General features: G+C 40.9%; 1 protein-coding gene across 1 annotated transcript; it reads left to right on the forward strand.

Moving 5' to 3' along the window:
• Nucleotides 1-336: 336 nt before the first annotated feature.
• Nucleotides 337-22,274, forward strand: LOC136883348 (uncharacterized). The gene is made up of 6 exons (XM_067155597.2): nucleotides 337-408; nucleotides 4,852-4,909; nucleotides 6,931-6,962; nucleotides 15,430-15,465; nucleotides 18,977-19,094; nucleotides 22,171-22,274. The coding sequence occupies exons 1-6, from the start codon at nucleotides 352-354 to the stop codon at nucleotides 22,272-22,274; spliced, it is 405 nt and encodes a 134-aa protein (XP_067011698.2). The 5' UTR covers nucleotides 337-351.
• Nucleotides 22,275-22,981: the final 707 nt, after the last annotated feature.

Genomic DNA, 22,981 nt, shown 5'->3' on the forward strand with positions numbered 1-22,981 from the left:
GTACTGCTGATCATTGATTCACCGGAGAGCAGTATCCGCTTCCTGGACAACCGCGGTGAATTATGTTTTCTGTTCACTAAATGCGGCCATACGAAGCCGTTAGGAAATACTTTTTGCTTTAGACTCACACTAGGTGTGACATGAATTGTTGGGGCATTGTGTATTGATTTTTTTCCCTAAAACCTGACTGTTTCAGATCCAACTGATGTTCATAGAAGATATGGTCCGTTTATTGTCACTTACGGGATATCCTGTGCGGATGACGTAAATATTTCTCTCCTCCACGAATATAAATCTGTCCCGCTGCGGCCAGTCCTCACATCAAAGTCCATCGCCTGCAGACACACAACCATGAATACCTGCACAGTTCTCGCGTTCCTGGCTCTAGTAGCCGGCTGTCTGGCCCAGGTGAGTCTTTGTGGGGATTACTGCTTTAATGGGCGACCAACACCTTTGACCGACCAAAAAGGGATTTTTCTATTTATTTCTCATTTAAAACTGAACTTTTATGTTTATAACAGTGCAAACATTTGTTAATATCTATAATACTATCGAAGTTATGACCAAAAGTGCGAAGCCCAGTCGGTAATTTATTGCTCGTTTCTCGCAATTTTTGTTCTTCACAACCGTTTCCCTGATAACTCTGAAAGGTTTTAAAATTTTAAGATGAAATGTTCCATGCATGTATATTTCGCAGAGAAGAAGAACATACTCTAGGACTAGGACTTCTCTTGTTAACTTAGAAGAAATATTTACAAATAAAAATAAATGAAAAATGACTACTTGAAACTAACTTAATGAAAAAATATTTATACTTGATGGACTTCACTGTTGCTGTTATATGTTGCAGCTAAACATAACAAAAAGAGAACCTCAGAAAATTATTTACGTGTTTGGAAATGATCAGGGAAACGGAGAAATAGTGGCCATGCTACACCACCACGTGAACAATTAATTACATATAATGGCACAGCTTTAACTGATTTCTAAATAGGTAGCCATATTATTAAGAAACAATGTGTTTGTCATACTAAGTTTCCTTTTATTACCTTCCATTGCTGCGGAATAAATGATTTAGTAAACCCCATTTTCCATGTCCAAAAGAGTAGGTCTCCACATAAGGGGAAATTTCCATGCAGCGGAACAAGTTACAGGCTTGGGTGCTAACGTGGGTTCGACCAGACCGACTGAGACGAGACCTGAGATACCGTTAACTTAGAAGTAGCAGACATTCCGTGATAAAATACTATAATGTTATACTATAACGTAAGTGCTCCCTTTCCACACTCAAAGAGTACGAAAAATGTCACTTTACCGTACTGTAATTACTTTCCGCACTGTTAAACAGAAAATGACACTTTACCGTACTGTAATGACTTTCCGCACTGTTAAACGGAAAATGACACTTTACCGTACTGTAATGACTTTCCGCACTGTTAAACGGAAAATGACACTTTACCGTACTGTAATGACTTTCCGCACTGTTAAACGGAAAATGACACTGTACCGTACTGTAATTACTTTCCGCACTGTTAAACAGAAAATGACACTTTACCGTACTGTAATTACTTTCCGCACTGTTCAACAGAAAATGACACTGTACCGTACTGTAATTACTTTCCGCACTGTTCAACAGAAAATGACACTTCACTGTACTGTAATTACTTTCCACACTGTTCAACAGAAAATGACACTTTACGGTACTGTAATTACTTTCCGCACTGTTAAATAGAAAATGACAATTTACCGTACTCTAATTACTTTCCGCCTTGTTCAACAGAAAATGACACTTCACTGTACTGTAATTACTTTCCGCACTGTTAAACAGAAAATTACAATTTACCGTACTATAATTACTTTCCGCACTGTTCAACAGAAAATGACACTTCACTGTACTGTAATTACTTTCCGCACTGTTCAACAGAAAATGACACTTTACCGTACTGTAATTACTTTCCGCATTATTTTACAATTAGAAATCGCCTCTGATTACCTAAACTGCGCTTCACAGTAATACTGTATAAAAATGGAGAGTCAGAGAGATTATAAATCAACGAACACCAAACTTTTCCTTGTTGAGTTGTTTCTCCGTCTCAATGTAGCATTCCCAGTTATTTTCTAGGTTAAATATCTCATATATCACAGAAGATCATGATGGTCGAATTACCTTCATTAGTCCAGAACCAGAGGATCACATTCATGACTTTGGTCTCTACTAGACATTTCATTGCTTCAAATAAGTTTCAAATACCATTAATTTCGATGTTCTATTCCAACGCAACTGTCATATCTGGTCGGTCGGCGGTTTCGGCCTGCAGCTATCCGCGGCTTGTCGATGGTTCGACCACTTTGCACTCTGGCCCACCAACCGAGCAGGGAACGGGTGGCCGCAGCTCTCCCGTCGGCTTTCCAACGGTTTTCCGTTGTTTTCCATTCTTCTGCACTAAGGCGAATGCCGGGACAGTTTCTAGTATAGGCCACGGCTGCCAACCGTCTGACCTTCTGCGCAAATATTCTTCACCGTAACAAATCACCTGGCCTGAGAGACGGCATCACCGGCTAGGAGGCCCGCCTCCCCCTTCAGGGGAGGAATGGAAACATTTTAGTATTCGCAGAGCACGCTTCGGCCTACAAGTGGCTACGGCTGGCCCGTGGTCCGACAGCTCTGCGCTCCAACCGACAAACCGAGCAGAGTTTTGGGTAATTCAGGTGAACTCATATGGGAGGAATATTTTCGTCTGTCAGTCCATTAATCATTGCCCCAGAGGAGTGTGACCGGTTTCGGCAGCCAGCACAATTTCTATCCTCGCCGCTAGATGGGGCTTCATTCTTTACATTACATTCCATGACTGGAAACAGGCTGTGTATTTTCATTTTTTTATTCCTAGGTCAAATGTGCTTGTTTCGCTACAGATCAATAAGTGTGGGTTACTGTAGTCAAGTCCTAGTTCGTGAGTGGCCCAGTAAGTGGTCCTGAGAGTCGGGACAGCAGTTGCTACGCGGTGGGAGTGGGAATCCCTGACATATTCTGATTCATGTCCCTCCTTGTGCTCTGGCGGCCAGGACTATATAATGCACCGGTGGCCCCTAACCCATTAGAGGAGAGATCTTTACTGGGACTATGTGTAACGGTAGAATCCTGATTCACAGAATTTTCACCGAAGACGCTCAAAATGTTTTATGCAAGCCTCGGACCTGGCAATGACGGAGTCCCACTCCCACTTGAGAGGCGAGGAATGCTATTAACATAATTATATTGTTACTAGCTGTTTATGACCGTTGTTGACGGGGCAACTCCTCAGCTACGTTGCGTCAGCTGTTCTACTCAGGATGCAGCAGTAATCCCATCTGTTGAAGAGGAGTGGCTGCTGAAGAGACAAAACACATCACAACAGCGGTCAATGTAATGTTATTGTTGATCACTTTTACGAGCTTTCGATATTTTTGTAGGCCTTCTTCCGACTCTGGAATGTTAAGGCAGTCGTCCTTCCTCTAGTCTTGTTCTTCAACTGATCTTTCCTTTATGAGGTTTTCTCATCTTTTCTAATCATCTTCACAATGTCCGACTCGTTGGCTGAATGATCAGCGTACTGGCCTTTGGTTCAGAGGGTCCCGGGTTCGATTCCCGGCCGGGACGGGGATTTTAAACTTCATTGGTTAATTCCAATGGCCCGGGGGCTGGGTGTTTGTGCTGTCCCCAACATCTCTGCAACTCACACACCACACATAACACTATCCTCCACCACAAAAACACGCAGTTACCTATACATGGCAGATGCCGCCCACCCTCATCGGAGGATCTGCCTTACGAGGGCTGCACTCGGCTAGAAATAGCCACACGAAATTATAATTATTATCTTCACAATTTTCCTTGGCGATACAGACCGGTGACCACGTGGTTTTATACCATCGCTAGTTAACACTATTAAACAATATTTCCACGTTAGCAATACTCAGCGTTGATATGGACTTCGCACCGAAAGTGTACATTCATGAATTATATTGTCATAGACGGTACGATAAAACTGTGTAAGACATAAATGTTTGGAACTTATATTCTGTGTAACTTCTGTTAGTTAATACTTTTCGATAGAACCAATATCATAGGTATTTAAAAATTTAAATTTTAGGCGCCTTCCTCTAAACTACCATTTCATCCAGTGTGAATACAAATTATGTAAAGCCTGGACAGTAATACCTTATGCCCCGTCTCTACATACCGATTTTTATCAAATTCTCTTCGGCCATTTTCTGGTGATACCCGTACAGACAGACAGACAGACAGACAGACAGACAGACAGACAGACAGACAGACAGACAGACAGACAGACAGACAGACAGACAGACAGACAGACAGACAGACAGACAGACAGACAGACAGACAGACAGACACGACGTAAAGTTAAAAAGTGCATTTCCTTGTTACTGTGAACACGACCGATACAGAATTACAATTCTTTTACAACTCTGAGCAATGTACAGAGAAAACTCTTAAAGTGATATATACAGATGTACGAATGGACCACTGTTGGATCACGCAGAGCTTCTATGATTTGCATTTCCAATCTTTCTTAGGGATGCCGTTTCTTCTCCGTGGGCTTCTTTCCTTTCTCCAGTTCACTTGGTTCCTTGTCACGTTGCAACTCCATTATCTTGCCGTATTACTTTTACAGATTCCTGTCTAATATTTCTGATGTTTCTATATGGCTTTCCTCCAGGTTCATTTACGGATTATTATTATTATTATTATTATTATTATTATTATTATTATTATTATTATTATTATTATTATTATTATTATTATTATTATTATTTGAGGACAATATTTTATCGATTGTATTTTCTTTACAGGAAGATGTCAAAGAAGCTGCAAAAAAATGTATGTCAGAAGTTGGAGCCGCTGACAAAGGTTTGTCTTTAAATAATTTGTATTGGAGAATTTGTACCCTTGAACATTGTGTTAATTAGTAGGTATTGGATATCCAAATTTAAATATTGGACGTACTCTTGACATTTTCTATGTCGATATAAATTAGGGAGTCTTAAAAGAACACAAACGTGTACTTATATTAATACCGTTCTGCGGATGACATATATTTAAAGATATCTGAACATCAAATGTCACCTAAATTAAAAATTTTGGTTTTAGTACTTTGGAAAAATTACGTTTTTCTGAATCCAAAAGCATAGATTATGCGTCTGTTTCCCGCAAGGCAATATTGTTAATTAAGTGGTTACTCGATTTATGCCGGCTCCACGGTAGCATGCCAGCCTTTAGCCGAAGGCCCCGGATTCGAATCCCGGCCAGGTCAGGGATTTTTACCTGCATCCAAGTGCTGGTCTGAGGTCCACTCAGTCTACGTGATTACAACTGAGGAGCTATCTGACGGTGACATGCTGGGTCCGATTTAGAAAGACTAGAATAACGGCCGAGAGGATTTGTCGTGCTCACCACACGAAACCTCGTAATCTATAGGCTTTCGGGCTGAGCAGCGGTCGCTTGGTAGGCCATCACTCTTCGGGGCTGCTGTGCCATGGGGTGTGGTTTAGTATTCAAATTATACGGAGTGATCCACCGCCGTTCCGTTTAGTTACATTTTAAAATGAAATCTGCAAAGTGTTAGCTTTTAGACGACTAAAGAATGTCTGGGTGTACTCTGAAGTTAGCGATACAATATGTATGAAGTGATGTTACCTAGCAACCATTAATGGGTGGCCTTGGCTGAGAGATAAATGAAACCAAAAAATCGTCGGGATTTGAACACGGGACGCAAAAATGTGAAGGCGCGATAGTTAAACTTATGACTCTTTTAAAAGCATGTAAAGAATGTCGGAAACTTCGGCTGTCATTTTCTCGGAACAGGTCGAGTCTACGGATAAGCCGAAACATATGTTCGCTTATTTCGACCCCCTTTTGCTGAGCGAAGTTTCTTGGGGGTTGTTAGCTACGAACATCACGAGAAAAACCAGTAATCAAATTCAAAACTGACCACGCGTGAAACTAGGCCTGGCCACTAGTAAATACTAAACCCAAAGTTTTAGCATCAGAAGTTGAAACAGAGTTAAAAGAAGCAAAGTTGTGTAAAATCTTCAAGTTCTTCAGTTTTTCCATTTAAACTTAGATGTTTTTAGTTATCCTATATTCATAGAATGTAGACTAAGTACTTTGTTTCTGCCATACATCCGCTAGATTATTCACCACCTACCAGGGGGTGCGCCATTACTGTACTTTCTACATATAAGTGTCCAGCACGCAGTACTGATGAACGGGATATCTAATAAGTTATTTTCACAGCAGTATTACTGCCTGCAGGTTAGTTACGTCCGACGGCCGCTCGCTGCATGTTTCTCGGCACTCCCCGTCAAATGCACCCCATGCGTTAGTAAACTTAAGTAGTAGGCTGGTATTTGCTACAGTTGCTGTCAACATATTGACAACGACTGGTGTGTTCAGACATAAGTTTAATCTATAGAGAATCTGGTCGGAATGCAGCCGAAGCTCGTAGACGGTGAACTCACGAGTTTACAAATAGCCACTGCCTTCATTGCATGTATTTCTCCGGACAGAGTTGAAATTAAGAACAAAGGGTCGTTCAAAGCACATGCAAGCAACTTTTTGGTAGATTGAAATGTCTCTACGTGTATCATCTAATGTGTTATTGAACTATATTTTCTGCATCCTTGGCGTATTTACAAATGCATCCTCTAGTAAATTGGCTGCTATTTGTGTCTCATCCGAAATATAGCACGTTGTAGCGCTGCTTTACATGCCCGAGTTTTGGCATCCCATTCCATATTAGTGCATGCTGGACTCATGTAAGTAGAGAGTTAGGGACTGGAGGGCCACCTGATGTATTGCCTAATTAAGTATAGTTCACTCTCTTTTTATATTATATAAAGTGTCATATTAATTTATTACATTTGTTACAGAGGAAATGGAGAAGGATGAAGGAAAACGCAAGGTAAGTTTTTAGAACATATATTTTTTGCTTACAAACCGTTCGGTCTTTCAAAATATTTTTTTTTGTTCCGGAAGAAATGTAACTGATTTGTTGTTGATGTTATTTTAAAGTGGCGTGAACATTGAGGCTAATTTAGAGAAGAAGAATAGAGAAGTGTCAAGTGAGACCATTAATTGCGATTACACAAGCAAAGCGCAAGGGGAAGTTTTGTTAGTTTCTTTTCTCTCAAACTGGACACAAAATTACCTTAAACAGGTAATGAGTATAGGTTGATGGGCATGAATCTGACATGAAAATATTCAAAGTAGTAATCCAAGACATATACTGAGCACTATTTCTGCGATAAGTACAAGAACATAACAAAAATAATCTTACTGGTTCGATGCTCCGCTAAATAAATTTGTATAGTTTTTGTAGGCATTCAGATGCCAGAATTTTATCCCACAGGGTTTTTTACATGCCAATAAATTTACAGACACGAGACTAACGTGTTTGAGCAACTTCAAATACCACCGGACTGAGCCAGGATCGAACCTGTCAAGTTCGGCTCAGAAGGCCTGAGCTACACAGCCTCGCTAATATATCGGAAGAAAGACAAGAAAGGGATAATTTCGGTTAGGAAATGGATTCGGCGTAGGCGATATACGCGCCAATCACGGAAGAATCTCCTTTTTTCATAGGAACTGCCACTTCAATGGTTTCTGCCAGAAAACAGGTTTCAAAATTGTTAACTTCTTTCGTACGATTTCAACATCTATATCAGCGGAATCTTGCTCTTTGAATTCGAGGAGAAACTTCTTCTTTGAGCTTGTTTTTGTTCTCATATTGACTGCGCCACAAAATTCCATATTTCTATTGCCATGAAGGTGATCTGACGCAAGGACTGTTTGTATATACCCAGTTATTTGAGAACTTGGATCACAGAAGGGGAATGGTTATTCTAGCTCATACCAGTGTTGGTCCTTCTAATATCGAACTGTTTGAGAGTAAATCCTGTCCAGAATGGGTATCGAAACGCACGATGGGATTCAAATAGTTGCAGTTTCGAATTTCGGTGCGATTATAATGATGTCAGTAGGTCAGATGTTTCTACTGCCTGCTATGATATGCACGAACACAGTTATACCTTCCCGTCGAAGGGAAGACGCAATGAATGACCTTCTAGTGCTTTGTATAGGGGGCGATTAAAAAGTTTCCTTTCGGCGGCCATACTGTCCTGAATCGGGATGTCAATCAGGCAAAATCGCCGTGAACACTGAGGCTCGCATCCCATCGACGCACCGTGTGGTAAAACACCGTAACCGCTTGCTGCGCATCCTTATCCACACGAAGCGTCGATCCTTCAAGGCCTTTCTCTGAGGGGACCGAAAGCTTCATAATCGCCTCATCCACTTGTTGTTGCCCGTCATGGATTAGGCTGGCCTGCCAGATCGACCGGCGTCTTGTGTCGAAACGTGACCCACACAGAACTTGGTGCCCCATACACACAGTCTTCATTCTCTGATGGATGTCTACCTGTGTTTGTCCGCCGGCGCCAGTCAAGAACAGAATAACAATGCATTGGTCCTGTTTGGACGCTGCATTGTTCACGTGGCAGCATTCAACACACGCACCTCGGATGGACACGACTGCCACACTAAACCCTTTGCCTAGATGTTCGAGCTTATATATCCGCATTGGAGTCCATGTCCACTGCAGAAATGCCCTCAAGAGGAAACATTCTGATCAGGTGGGATCCCAGGACCTGGGCATCGGTTTCTCTGTCGCTGAACGATGTCTACAGCGGTTACCGTTTGGCACGGCTCTTACCACCTATGTATTTGTCTATCATTGGTTATAAATTAAAATAACAAATCCCCAGTTGCTCTTTCTTAATCATGGCCATGAACCACTGGTAAAGCAAGACTATCACATGACGATACCTCAACTAATGTATTGTTCTTTTTAACGTTAGAATTTTTGATGTGACCAGTGACGGTAAGCAAATCTGTTATTTGGAGTTCCCTCTTTAATTTGGTGCATGTTTCATTAATTTTGTATGACTGCAAGTAATCCTAAATGTTAAAAACTAATGTTACTGCACAAGCCATTTCTCCAGATTTCTTGAGCACACAGACGAGATATCTCCGGAACTAGAAGGCAGTAATTTACGTTCATTTATTGTTAACATCCTGCTGCATAAGTTGGCTACATTGTTCGCTGTGATATCACTTCACATTTGGTGTTTGTATGGTAGCATCCTCGTTTTGTAAGTGGCATTACACTTGCAAGTGTGATTTCTGAAAAACTACAATTTTTCCCCGAATGTTTCCGATTTTCTCAGAAACCACTTAAGCTAGAGATCAGAAATTCTTACCTCTCATTAACGACATTACTGCTTAAAGATACCACGCATAGTTTGATCATAAATATATTTTTAAATTTGAGAACTTATTTAAATATCCTAATTTTAATTTCGAATGTAGATGGAAGTAAGAAAGCTGATCAGTTGAACCTACTGTATATGCTATCAAAATTTAGTTTATAAGCTTGGGGAGTTCCGGAGAAACCATGATGTACGAAGGGCGTTCTATATTGTTTTACACTTAATTTTTTCTTCCCAAATGAAGTAGATTACACAGCATTTGTTAAGTCCACCTTCTCCAAATAATCTCCTTTTAACTGTATGCACTTCTGCCATCGATGTGTCAGTTTCTCCAGACCTCCCTGAAACTATTCTTTCGGATTGTTGCGTAACCATGCCTTGACAGCTGTGTCCAGTTCTGCAAAATCCGCAAAACGGCGACAACGAAGAGGTTTATTCATGTTCCCTTCCACCCAATTGTAAACCATTTCCGTGACGGCGCATGTTTTCCACAGACTTTCACCAAGCGCCGATGAATGTCTGCAGTGGTCTCGCCTTCTTTCCATAGGAACCAAGTCGTACAGCGCTGTCCCTGACAGTTGCTTTCCATGTTGCCTGCTCCTACGCTGACAGTGTTGTTATGAAATGGCTCCTGTGCGTGTGCTGCTACCAAACGGTGGAACAAGACACTAGTTACACGTCATCACCTTCAGAATTGAAATGTGAACCATACCCGGACGTAAAAAAAAGTGTAAAACAATATAGTACGCCCCTCGTAAATCTGTTAAATTTAACGTTACCAAGATGGCCTCTGATGCACCGCTTAAGGGGAGTCATGACTGAAATTTTGAACCTCTACAATTCATCAGTTTTTAAAACCAAATTTGAAACACAAGCACATATTAATTAGAGCCCCATACAAAATTTAGACTTGGTTTGTTAATTGCTTGCAAAGTTATTGACAAATTGTTATATTTATGTGTTCCGTAGAAAATGCTCCTTGCTGCACAATTTTAACTTGCTAAAAGTACTCATATATTTGAAAAAGCTCCGGGTTTTTCAGCTATTGGAGATATTTCTTTTCAAAATGTCATTATTCATCCAATAGGTGATCATAAAGATTCATGCTATTTCAGGAGTAAATATATGAAGGTAATATTCAACTGATAATAAAATGAACAACTACTCTTAATTGCTTATTTAAACATTCACTGAACACTGCAGGTGAACCCGAGAAAACCTCTGTGGCAAGGAGCATTTTTGTGCATGACAAAGAACTGAAAAAGGTTTTAACCCTGGAAGTACCAAGTGTTTTTCCCTAAATGCCTGGCCATTTACTTGTGCATTGCACATTTATTCTTTAAAAAATTTAAGCACACTTAGATAGATAAAAGTTAGACACTCAGCTCACTATATTAGTATTTAACACGCTCATGTAACTATTAGATTATTTACTTAGTTAGTTGGTGATTATCAGAGATCAAAATTTGGGAAAACTAAAAAAGCTTTATATATTTCATATTTTCCAGTTCACCGTTCACCATCCAAACTTACTTACTTACTTACTTACTTACTTACTTACTGGTCGGCGCTACAGTCCTTGTAGGTCCTTGGCCTCCTTTATCACCTGCCTCCATTCATCTCGGTCCTCAGCTTTTCTTCTCCAACGTTTAACTCCTAACTTTCTAAGTTCATCCGCAACATCATCAATCCATCTTTTCCTGGGTCTTCCTCTCCTCCTCCTTCCATTAAGTTTCCCTATAAACACCTTTTTAACGGTGCAGGTTTCTGCCATTCTCTGAACATGACCGGCCCACCTAATTCTTCCCTGCTTAATTTTAGTAACAATATCTGGCTGGCCAAACAGTCCTTGCAGCTCTACATTTGTCCTCATTCTCCACCCATCCTGCTCTCTTATTGCACCGAATATCTTTCTCAATATCTTCCTTTCCCACCGTAACAGCCACTGTTCTTCTCTGGAGGTTATCACCCAGCGTTCTGATCCATACATAACTATTGGTCTTAGTACTGTTGTGTATATTTTAATTTTTGTATTCCTGCTGACATTCCTGGATTTAAACATATTTTGCAAGGCGTAAAAGCATCGCTTTCCACTTGTTATCCTCTCCTGTATTTCCACGGAGTTTTTATTGTCCTCTGTTATTATGGAGCTTAGATATTTGAAAGATGTGACTCTTTGATATTCCTTCCCATTCAATCTTATTGGGGTCCTTCCTCTTACTCCCTCTGTATCTCCCATCTTCATATATTTTGTTTTGTTTATATTCACTTCTAGTCCTAGGTCCCGTGCTTTCTCTTCTAATACTGAGTAGCTCTCTTCAAGAGCTCTTTCATTTCGTGCAATTATTGCTACATCATCAGCATATGCTATCACTTGTACTAATCTGTTCAAAATGGTTCCCCTTGGGTTGATGGGCAATTGACGGATTACTTTTTCCAATGCTAGATTAAAAAGCAGTGTGGAAAGTACATCTCCCTGTCTTAGTCCTCTCTCCACTAAAAACTCCTCTGACAGATCTTGCTCCACTCTCACCTTGCATACTGTTGTTTTCAAAGTCATTTCTGTTAATCTGATCAATTTCCTTGGGATTCCAAATTCTTTCATAATCTTGTAAATTTTACTCCTATCTAGACTGTCATATGCCTGTTTAAAATCCACATACAGCTGATGTAATTGTTTGTCATATTCATAAAATTTCTCTAGCACTTGTCGTAATATAAATATCTGATCCAGAGTAGAGCGATATTTTCTAAAACCTGCTTGGTAATCCCCTAATATTCTTTCCATCCATAATTCCAATCTTAAGGCTAGTACCTCACCAAAAACCTTATACGTTCCATCCAGCAAGGTGATCCCTCGATAATTTCCACATACTGCCTTATCTCCCTTTTTATGTATTGGGTAAATTATACCCAATGTCCAATCCTTGGGTATTTCCTCCTTTGTCCAAACCTCCTTAATCAATTCATAAACAGCCTTTTCTATTCCCTCTCCCCCGTATCTCAACAGCTCTGACTCCATTCCATCTTCACTTGGGGCTCTATTATTCTTTAATGCATTAATTGCAGCTTTGACCTCTTCTAAGTCTGGCTGTTTTACTGATTCCTCTTCCAATTCTCTTTCTTCCCCATCAACATTTATATTTTCCTCCTCTCTATCATCATTATCTCCATTGAGTAACTCGTAAAAATACTCCTGCCATCTTCCAAGCACTTTGCTTTTATCACCCAGAAGGTTTCCATCTTCATCCTTGAAGAAAACAGCTCTTGGTTGAAATCCTCTCTTAAGGTCTTTTGCGGGCGAGTTGGCCGTGCGCGTAGAGGCGCGCGGCTGTGAGCTTGCATCCGGGAGATAGTAGGTTCGAATCCCACTATCGGCAGCCCTGAAGATGGTTTCCCGTGGTTTCCCATTTTCACACCAGGCAAATGCTGGGGCTGTACCTTAATTAAGGCCACGGCCGCTTCCTTCCCACTCCTAGCCCTTCCCTGTCCCATCGTCGCCATAAGACCTATCTGTGTCGGTGCGACGTAAAAACAACTAGCAAAAAAAAAATAGGTCTTTTGTTCTTTCATAGAACTTTCGTACCTCGTTTCTATCCTTCATTTCATCAAGTTCTTCGATTCTCTTTCTTTCAAAAGCTCTTTTCTTATATCTACATATCTTATCTGCTCTTCTTCGTTTCTCTCTATACTCATCTACTCTTTGTCTTGTTCTCCTTTGAAGCATTCTGTTACTAGCATCATTCGTCTCTTGGATTAATGTTCAACATTCCTCATCAAACCATTCTGCTCTCTTTACCAATTTCTTCTTTCCCAGGGTACTATCTGCAACTTCACTGATAGTTGTTTTCAGTATCTCCCATTTATCTTCCACTTCTCCTTTCTCCCATAATTCCCTTTTTATTTCCAAAGATTCAGCCATTTTCTTTTTGTATTTCTCTTGCAATTCCTCATTTTTTTAGACCTTCAGTATTGTGCTTTGCCTTTCTTGTTACTTTTTCCGTTCTTGCCAAATCTATTTTTTGTCTGTACTTGACTCTAACAAGATAGTGGTCTGTATCTGCATCAGCACCTCTGCAGCTTCTAACTTCCATAATATCTGATGCATGTCGACTGTCTATGATAACATGGTCTATTTGATTTCTTGTCACACCATCTGGTGAAATCCAGGTCTCCTTGTGAATGTTTTTCCTAGGATGCCAAGTACTTTTAATTATCATCTGCTTTCCACTCACAAAATCAATCAATCTCAATCCGTTATCATTACTTACTTCATGCAAGCTTTCCTTCCCTACTAAGTGTTTGTACACCTCTTCTCTTCCAATTTTTTCATTTAAATCTCCAAGGATAATTTTCACATCATGCCTTTGAACTTTATTAATTTCTTCCTCCAATTTAGTATAAAATGCATCTTTCTTCTCATCTTCTGCCTCCTCAGTAGGAGCGTACACACAAAACACAGTTACGTTGAAGAATTTCGCCCTAATTCTCACAGAGCACATCCTATCATTGATTGGAGTAAAATTGATCACGCTTTGCTTTATCGACTTATGTATGAGGAATCCTGTGCCATTACTGCCTGCTTTTTCTCCACTGTACATCAAGATATGCTGTCCAGACATCATCATCCCTTGCCCTTTCCATCTCAGTTCCTGTAGAGCTGCTATTTTCACTCCATACTTATCCATTTCATTCCTTAATTCTTTCAACTTGCCAGGTCTCTTCAATGTCTTAACATTCCACGTTGCTAATATAATATCCTTTTTCCTTCTCTTTAGCCGTTTTTCTCGTCGGTTCGTTACCAAGTTTTCCAGTCCTGCTTTATTCATTCTTAAGGTATCCGTAACAGTTTTTTTACGAGGTAGGGGAGTTAACCCTACGCTCAACCCCCAACCTGGAGGACCAGGGTATCACTCTTAGTCTGGATCATCACCTTAGACCTGCTCCCGCCGGCATAGCTCTAAGATCATTTGACCATGCAAGCCTCCAATAAACACCCGGCAAAATATATTTTCCCTTCGTCAAGGTGGTGATACCTTCGGGAGGTCACGATCCAAACACTCATTTTAAAATATATTATGTACAAAAAACGCAAAATGTCTTGTAGTTTAAAAAATATGAAGTTCTGAACGGTAATCAGGAGTTCCGTCAGCTGCCGGGCACCACTCGGAGTCATTCTCGGCGAGTTTTATTTTCCTGCCAGGCCTCATAGGTCTCCAGAAGTGCTGCACTCCTCGATTACAGTTCAAAAGAGACAACATAAAAATAAACCCAATAATCGGTCAAAAGATAACGAAATATGTTAACACAATCTAACAGCAACAGCGAGGGGGATGAAGAAAGGGCAGCTGACTTTATATTTACCCTGACCTTGACTGAGTCAGTTTCTGCTGATGAGAGACTGGGAGCTTTTTCCTCAATGCCTTACTTGCTATAATAGCATAAAAGAAAGATTTATAGCTGATTAAACGAATGCAGGTATCGCGCGTGCGGCGTTGGCATTCTAGTGATGATATATTGCGTCGCAGGAGCGACGTTTGACGGTTTTAGGATTAAGGTATAGAAAAGTTTTAAGAAAAATACTTGGTTTAAAACCCCCCTCAGATGTATTACTCCTCTACCTACAGCGAAAGCCTACTACAAGCTAAATGTATTCCAGCGGGATTATTGAAATGGAAATACGAAAAAAGCCAATAATATTTGACAAGGTAAGAGAAAGGCCGTGGGCCGGCTCCATATTCTCCGAGCCGCTAACCTTTAAATCAGGCATTTAGAGCTTTAAAAACGGCGTCAGGGGAAAGTTGATAACATGATTTTTAAAAAGGAAGAATTGGTGGTGGTGGTGGTGGGGGGGAGATTTTAAGGACAACATTGAAAAATTTTAGTCATGCCCCGTTGAGGAAATTACTGACTTTATTCGCATAGGGCTGGAATGATACAAAAATATATTAACACTTCATCTTGTGCGTTTCTAAGCTTCTATCAACACTAAATTAGACTAATCGTCATACACTGGAACTTTGAAAATGACTCAAATTTCTAGAAAGGTGTGCGTTTCACTTCCCAACTCCGCTAATAACTATTTTTTGTTTGTTTTCACAGTGCTTCCTGAAGTGCATGATGGCGTCTTCTGGAGTGGTAAGTGAAATACTTAACCCTATTTTATTAACATAGCCTTTCACCCTCTGTGGGGCGCGTTCTGTGTTGTGCCCAGTATTTCTTCATTCTCTCTGATCTTCCTTTCCTCTCGTCCTCTCGTCCTCCGAGATAACAGCTTTTGGTTTTTAATGTAAATTTTTCTTCGAACCTTGTATTTTCGTTTTTACTTATTACTTTAGCTGTTCAATAGAATTGTGAATTTTATGTAATTTTTAATTCTCCTAGATCTTCTTCAGTTTCTTTAAACCAGTTGGGTTTTGCGGTTATGCAAGAAGTCAAAGATTTGTTTGGTTCATTCTGAGAAGATGACCGTAAAAATGTATCCTTCTTTTTCCCATAGTATCTGAGAGTTTTTCAATTTCCTTGAAGAGTGTTTCATTCTTTATATATATATTACCCGAAATTTTGGTCCTACAATATTTCTTAAAATTTTCGTTTCTTATAGCTCGAGTTCCTCCGTCTGGCCTCTGAGATTCATGTTTAGCGTTTCTGCTTCGTATAGATCTTCAGGTTTAATCACTGTTTTACAATGTTTAATTTTGGACGCCCCCAAGAGGGATTTCTTGTTGTATCTTTTGTTAGCTGGAAGACCAGTTCAAGTTTATTTTTCCTGTCTTGCATTACTTTGCATTCCAGAGCATCGCTACTAATCCATTCTCCGAGATATTAGGTAGTCTTCTTTTAAATTTGCTTTATGTCGCACCGACACAGATACTGCAGGTCTTATGGTGACCATGGACTAGGAATAGGAAGGAATTGGCTGTGGCGTTAATTAAGGTACAGCCGCAGCATTTGCGTGGTGCGAAAATAGGAAACCACAGAAAACCATCTTCAGGGCTGACGACAATAGGGTTCGAACCCTCTGTCTCCCGGATGCATGCTGACAGGGCTACCCGGCCCTAACCAGGTATATTTTAAAAATCTAAATTAAATCTACATTTTGAAAGAAAGGAAAGAAATAAATCGCAGCGACCTGCCAGGAAATCAGTCGTAGATTAAGAATCTGCATCAGTGTCATCTACGAGGTGACCACTGTGTCTTCAGCATAGGTGGTCAACACACTGCTTTATCAGACTCCATTTGTCTTGCGCTTGCTTCTGTCTTGCCCTCAGAAATCCTGAAATTTGACACCAGTTCTTGTTCAGAACTAAAGGAAATGAATACCACATACCTGCTTCACTTCCTCTATTGCCTTTCACCGTTTGCTTCTTCCATTTCAAAATAGCATTTTCAACAATGGGCGTCACTATTCTTTACTTTATCTCCACCGTGGGGCTCTGCAATATAAATATCGTGTTGCATGTGCTTTATCTGCACTTCCTCACCTGCTAAGTTGACCACTCTCCAAGAATTACATAATTACTGTAACTAAGTTGAGTTCAGAACTCGTATGTTCACTGTGTATCTTCATTTCCTTTTAAATCAATACACCTAAGCAGATGACATGGTAATCGTATCCCAAGAACTTCAAAATGCCCATGAAGCCTTCAAGAAACTCGTAGCCTGGGCCGAGAAAAGACTTGAATCTAAATGAGAAGAAAGGGGCGGAAGACTGGCAGCGAACGACTACATCTTGTATAAAGGAAATCCACTGCGAAACGTATCAAACTTCAAATACCTAGGAATCACGCTGCAAAGCCCTACGACTCCCACACCAGAGAACGGGCCTCAACAGCCAGGATGGCAACAAATAGTGTAAAGATTCTGAGAAAACTATCGTTGAAAACGGCGATGACCATATTCCGCCTGTCGATTGCACCAATTATAAAGTATGGACATGGAAGAAGCTAAACAAGACATTTCTAGAAGTTATAGAAAAAGTCAAAGCTCACTTCCTGAAAAGAGTTCTAAGTCTATCAAAGTACAAAACCTCACACCTCACATACGTGCTAGCAAAGGAACAGTTCTTCATACAAGAACTTCGCCTAGACCTGCTCCTGCCAGCCACCGAAGCCTGCAAAGATCTACTAAGAGAACTCACCAAGAAGAAGCAAGAGATATGGCCGGAGTTTTTTTTGCCACGGATGCGATGATCTACAGAGACGGGACTGAAGCCAGATACGACCCACGACACATCATGACGAGAGTAGCGGTCCGTGGGTTTCACCACCGACTGTGCACAACAAAAAGATACCATGACCCAGAAGACAACTGGAACTGCAAGCTATGTGGGTCAAATTGCGACCGATACCATGTAATGTGGTGCAAAAACAGAGGAACCTCGCCATGATGACACTTTTCTGAAGATTCAGTCGCCCTCAGGTGTTTTGGCGTGTCTAACATATAAAAAGATACACACGTAAATTCCTTTATCCTAGATTACCTAATTGAACCACTAAGAGGATTTTCACGGATTGCACTTTGAAACGGTTCCTGCTGAGGTTAACGAAAATATTTTTCTACATATGCATGTGCCCTTCTTCCGACTTCGCAGCATATCCCTTTAAGTGTGGTCCAGGTGAAGCGAGGAAGGTTGAACTCTGACAATTTCTTACTTGGATCCCTGACGTTGATAATGCCGTGATTGAGAAAATTCATGTCTCCATGTGTCATCAGGTTTAAAGTGTGAATTAACTAATTCCTTTGCCGTCTTCCAGGCAGTTTTCCATGATTTCCGTCTCGTTACGGCATCTTCATCTGTATCCTGATGTATTGTTCAGTATCCTTCTCCACAGTCTAACAAGGGCGCTCTACTGTCTGATCTGATGAGGCTGAATGTTGTTCAATAATGGTAACCACTGAATAGGTGTGGAGCGCAATGTACCAAATATATTTCTCATTGTGTGGTGTAGATCGACATAAACCAGACCAGTGTAAGGACTATTGAACCGGGCGAGTTGGCCGTGCGCGTAGAGGCGCGCGGCTGTGAGCTTGCATCCGGGAGATAGTAGGTTCGAATCCCACTATCGGCAGCCCTGAAGATGGTTTTCCGTGGTTTCCCATTTTCACACCAGGCAAATGCTGGGGCTGTACCTTAATTAAGGCCACGGCCGCTTCCTTCCAACTCCTAGGCCTTTCCTATCCCATCGTCGCCATAAGACCTATCTGTGTCGGTGCGACGTAAAGCCCCTAGAAAAAAAAAAGCACTATTGAGCCATACAGAAGAACAATATTCTATTGCTAGAGCAGTTGTTCGTAGTGTACACGTACCTGTTCATAAATGATAGACACTTTAAAATATGTTCAAGGTGATGCATTATTATATACCAGTGACCTAAGAAATATTAACCGTAATGGAAATAAAAAGTGACCCCATCCCTTCAAGGATGTGGCCAACGACTGAAGAATGAGAAGGGATGTGGAAGAACTGCTAGGTTTCGTGAGAGAACAGGAGTTTTTCACTGCGATAGACTTTGTAATACAAATGTCCGAGATATTTGTAAAGACATTTTTTGTTATTGCTATCTTTGAAGCCAAATCCGAACTTTGATATCATCTCCACGTTTGATTTGCTGTGTTTATAATTCAACATATATTCTAAATTTTCCAGATGGACGAAGACGGAAAACCAAACGTCGGCAAAGCAGAGAAGATGGCCGAGGAGAAGATTTCTGACGAGGGAAAAAGAAAGGAAGCCGTAGACGCCTTCAAACTATGCGCCGATAAAAGTAAGTGACGTTTCTGATGTCGTATGTACTTCTTATTACGATTAGGGTACGGCTGGTTGCGCCTGGTGAGTGGGCCACACTAAGGTAAGCGTCAGTGAATTAAAACTAACCCATAAATATGTTAGTCGTAATAATATGGCTGTCCGCCTCTGTGGTGTAGTGGTTAGTGTGATTAGCTGCCACCCCCGGAGGCCAGAGTTCGATTGCCGGCTCTGCCACGAAATTTGAAAAGTGGTACGAGGGCTGGAACGGGGTCTACTCAGCCTCGGGAGGTCAATTGAGTAGAGGTGGGTTCGATTCCCTCCTCAGCCATCCTAGAAGTGGTTTTCCGTGGTTTTCCACTTCTCCTGCAGGCAAATGCTGAGATGGTAAGTAACTTAAGGCCACGGCCGCTTCCTTCCCTACTCCTTGTCTATCCCTTTAAATCTTCCCATCCCCCTTCAAGGCCCCTGTTCAGCATAGCAGGTGAGGCCGCCTGGGCGAGGTACTGGTCATCTTCCTCAGTTGTTTCGCCCGACCCATAGTCTCACGCTCTAGGACACTGCCCTTAAGGCGGTAGAGGTGAGTCCGAGGGAAAAACCAACCCTGGAGGGTAAAGGGATTAAGAATGAGAGAAAGAAAGACAAGAAGAGATCATCTAAACACACGAACACCTAGATAATAATGTCCACAGTACAATTACAAACTGGGGAAAATTATTCTGAAGGATTAAATGTTATTTCTTCTTAAGATCGAAGCGGTGGTTTTCATTCTTGACGTACTGCGGTCGTGTGACGAGAAGTCGCGTGCCTGCGGGGTGAGGGGTACTGCGCACGCGCCAGTCTCAAGTCTCAAGGCCTGACAATAAACATCAATTCCGCCCGCGGTGATTCTTGTGAAGTTTCAAATTGTTAGTGCAATTGTGCTTTTATTACTCGTTCCGTACCAACAAGCAACCGCTACTTCTCGTGATACACAGACAGTCGACTGTCTAACACGCGGTAGAAAATCTTACGCCCAGTTTTCTCAACGAATGTTAAGTGTTAACACTGCTGTTAAGAAGACTTAACACACATTTTCACAAAATGGCCGCCTCATCAATAATTGTTAACTTTAATAAACTGTTAATACTTGTGTTAAATTAACATGCCAGCAGCCCTGTGTTAAACCTCTTTACAGCTGTTAACATTTCAAAATGGTAGCCTAGCATTTAGAAGACGTAAATGTGAAGCTTTACTTCTGTATGAAGACTACTGTATTTATACACTGGGGAAGGCAAAGACAACCCTCAGTAATAAAAACTGATTTTTTAGAGTTGTCAGAAGAAAGTTTTGTACTAAGATACATAATTACCGAAGCCATAATGAACACGGTACTAGAAGAAATTGAAAATGGGCTAGAGTTTCCCAATGTTTCCAGTGCAGTAGTTGCTTATAGTTCTTCAGTATTTAGATGCATTTCATGTAGACGAACATGTTCATGAGTCCAAGAGAATTCTGCGAAAAATTCCTGCGGCCATTGTAGCATTAGCATTAAGAAGGTCAATGGCCCCTCATAATGGTACTTATCGCTAGTAATGTAGCACCATGGTATTTGCCACGTTACGGTACTAATCAAAAGTAGCGTAGACTCGCGGTGTTCCACACATTATGGTACTACTCACGAGTATTCTACGTGGCACATGTAATGCAGACCTATGGTGTTTCTCACATAATAGCGCCATTCATAGGCAACAAAAACCCACAGTGCTCCTCACCTAGATGAGGGCACCGGTATTCCCGTGGTGTTTCTCACAATGGTGCTAATCACGGGTACTGGAAAACCCATACAGATTCACCTTCTGTTGCTACTAATCACAAACCTGTTGTGTATCTAACATAGTGGTACTACTCGCAAGTAGTTTCATGGGTCAATACAATCATCGCTTGGTCGCCCCTTTTAGTCGCCCCTTACGACAGGCCGTTTATACCGTTGGTATATTCTTCATCTGCGTCCCCCGCCCACAGGGGGCAGCAGAGAGAGTGTGTGAGAGAGAGAGAGAGAGAAAAGAACAAAAAAAAGGGATCCGTCACCTCGAAAAAAGAAGTAACGGACGAAGAAGGGCAAGGGCTAAGAAGGGTGTGAAAATGAATGACTCACTAGGCCTCGAATGCTCTAATACCATCGGAGTCGGAAAAGAACAAGATTTCACCAAAGGAGGTCGAACAGGGTAGATGAAAGTGAGGAGCCTGCTGGGACTCAGCTCAGGGCCCCTTGGTCCCCAACCCACGCTCACAAATTGAAAGCCCCTGGGGGCCATTTTAGTCGCCTTTTACGACAGTCAGGGATACCATGGGTGTATTCTTCGTCTGCGTCCCCCCCAAATTAAAATCAATAACATCATTTGTCCCACATTCGTCATAATAACGCTCTTACTGCATACGTTTACGTCCTACCAGTCTCTGCTAACCATAACCTATAATAATGTTAACCATGTGCGACAAAATACGATTACAATATACCGCTAGGAGCGCTGTATGTAAGGAAACAAAAAATGCTCACTGCCAAACGCGTTCAGAAATCTCACGGGAACGTGTTAATTGTTTCCTAACAGATGTTGAAATGTATTAGTGAAACAGGGTACTTTTAACCGAAGTGTTAAATTGATAACAACTTTTCGTTAACATTTGTTAAGTAAATTTTAACACAGAGTTGGAGAAACCAGGCCTTAATAGACATGTACTTTGTTTTACATAGTAGTTGTATATTGTGTCGGATATACTAAAAAATTCAGTTTGAAGTAACTGCTAAAAACGAGAAAGAGTGACATTCATAACAACTTATAGGACTCTTAAGGAATCATTTAATGTTCCTTTTAATCTTTTCGTAAATAAATTGTGGTATTCAGTAGTTAAGGCTCACTGACGTCTCTCAGCTAGTTTAATCCCCAGTACACACGCATAAGAGTATTTACTTGTTCTTCTAGCTGTTCCGAAAGCGCTGTCAGAGAGACTTGGGGGACACCTTGGTTCACATGTATTTTGTGAATGACTGCATTTGCTGATTATTTTCCAGGATGAAGAGTTATTAACATGATGTGTTTATATTTTTCTTACAGCCAATGAGAGCCAGGAGACAAATCCTTGTGAGAAAGCCTCCGTCATGTTCGATTGCATGGTGGAGAACAACGAGGACCGTAAGTTCTTTGAGTACAACTTTTAAATTTCATTTGTAATTCAGTAAAATCTGGGTGAGAAATACTCGTATTACAAGTTACTGCATGCCTCGGAATAGCAGGAAAGTATTTATTAATAAATTGTTTTCCTAAAATACATAAAAACCTTGGTTAAACTCTTGTAGACATTTTTCAGTTGCCATTTCCCCACAACTTTAATTTTCATTTCCTAATCTAATATTTCCTGCATCACCTGACTTTGACTTTACTCCATTAATTTTGTTTTGGACTTACTTAACTTGTATTCCCTCCCTATGACTCTGTCCGTACAATTCAGCAATTTCTCCAGATCTTCTGCAGTCTCAGATAAAATAACTATATCATCAGAAAATCTCAGGATTTTGATTTCTTTTCCTTGGATTGTTATTCCCCTTCCAAATTCCTTTTTTATTTCTGTCTTCAGTATACTCATAAAGCTCAGGCTCACCATCAATCCCTAGAACATCTAAAATACAATCTTCCTTCGTGCTTTCCTTACACTTCTGCGCACCCATCCCAGAAGACAGATGTTAGAGAAAAACCGGAGGCGCATAAATATACTCAAAATACGGGAATGCGATTTATGAATCGCCCGTCGTCTGAAGGGAGCACGTGACGAACTGTGTCAGACTGAACTCGGAAGTGGAGAAGAGAGCATTGCGTGAAATGCGAGTTAACTCGTGTTCGGGACATGCTGACATCCGAGTTAACTCGT

Source organism: Anabrus simplex, chromosome 11 (assembly GCF_040414725.1).
Source record: "Anabrus simplex isolate iqAnaSimp1 chromosome 11, ASM4041472v1, whole genome shotgun sequence".
In the NCBI taxonomy this organism is placed as follows: Eukaryota; Metazoa; Arthropoda; class Insecta; order Orthoptera; family Tettigoniidae; genus Anabrus; species Anabrus simplex.

Excerpts from the sequence above, each read along its gene's own strand:
- LOC136883348 (XM_067155597.2), top strand. The coding sequence starts at position 352 with ATGAATACCTGCACAGTTCTCGCGTTCCTGGCTCTAGTAGCCGGCTGT. Across the intron at positions 409-4,851 it reads TAGCCGGCTGTCTGGCCCAG|GAAGATGTCAAAGAAGCTGC; the intron begins GTGAGTCTTTGT and ends TTTTCTTTACAG. Across the intron at positions 19,095-22,170 it reads CAAACTATGCGCCGATAAAA|CCAATGAGAGCCAGGAGACA; the intron begins GTAAGTGACGTT and ends TTTTTCTTACAG.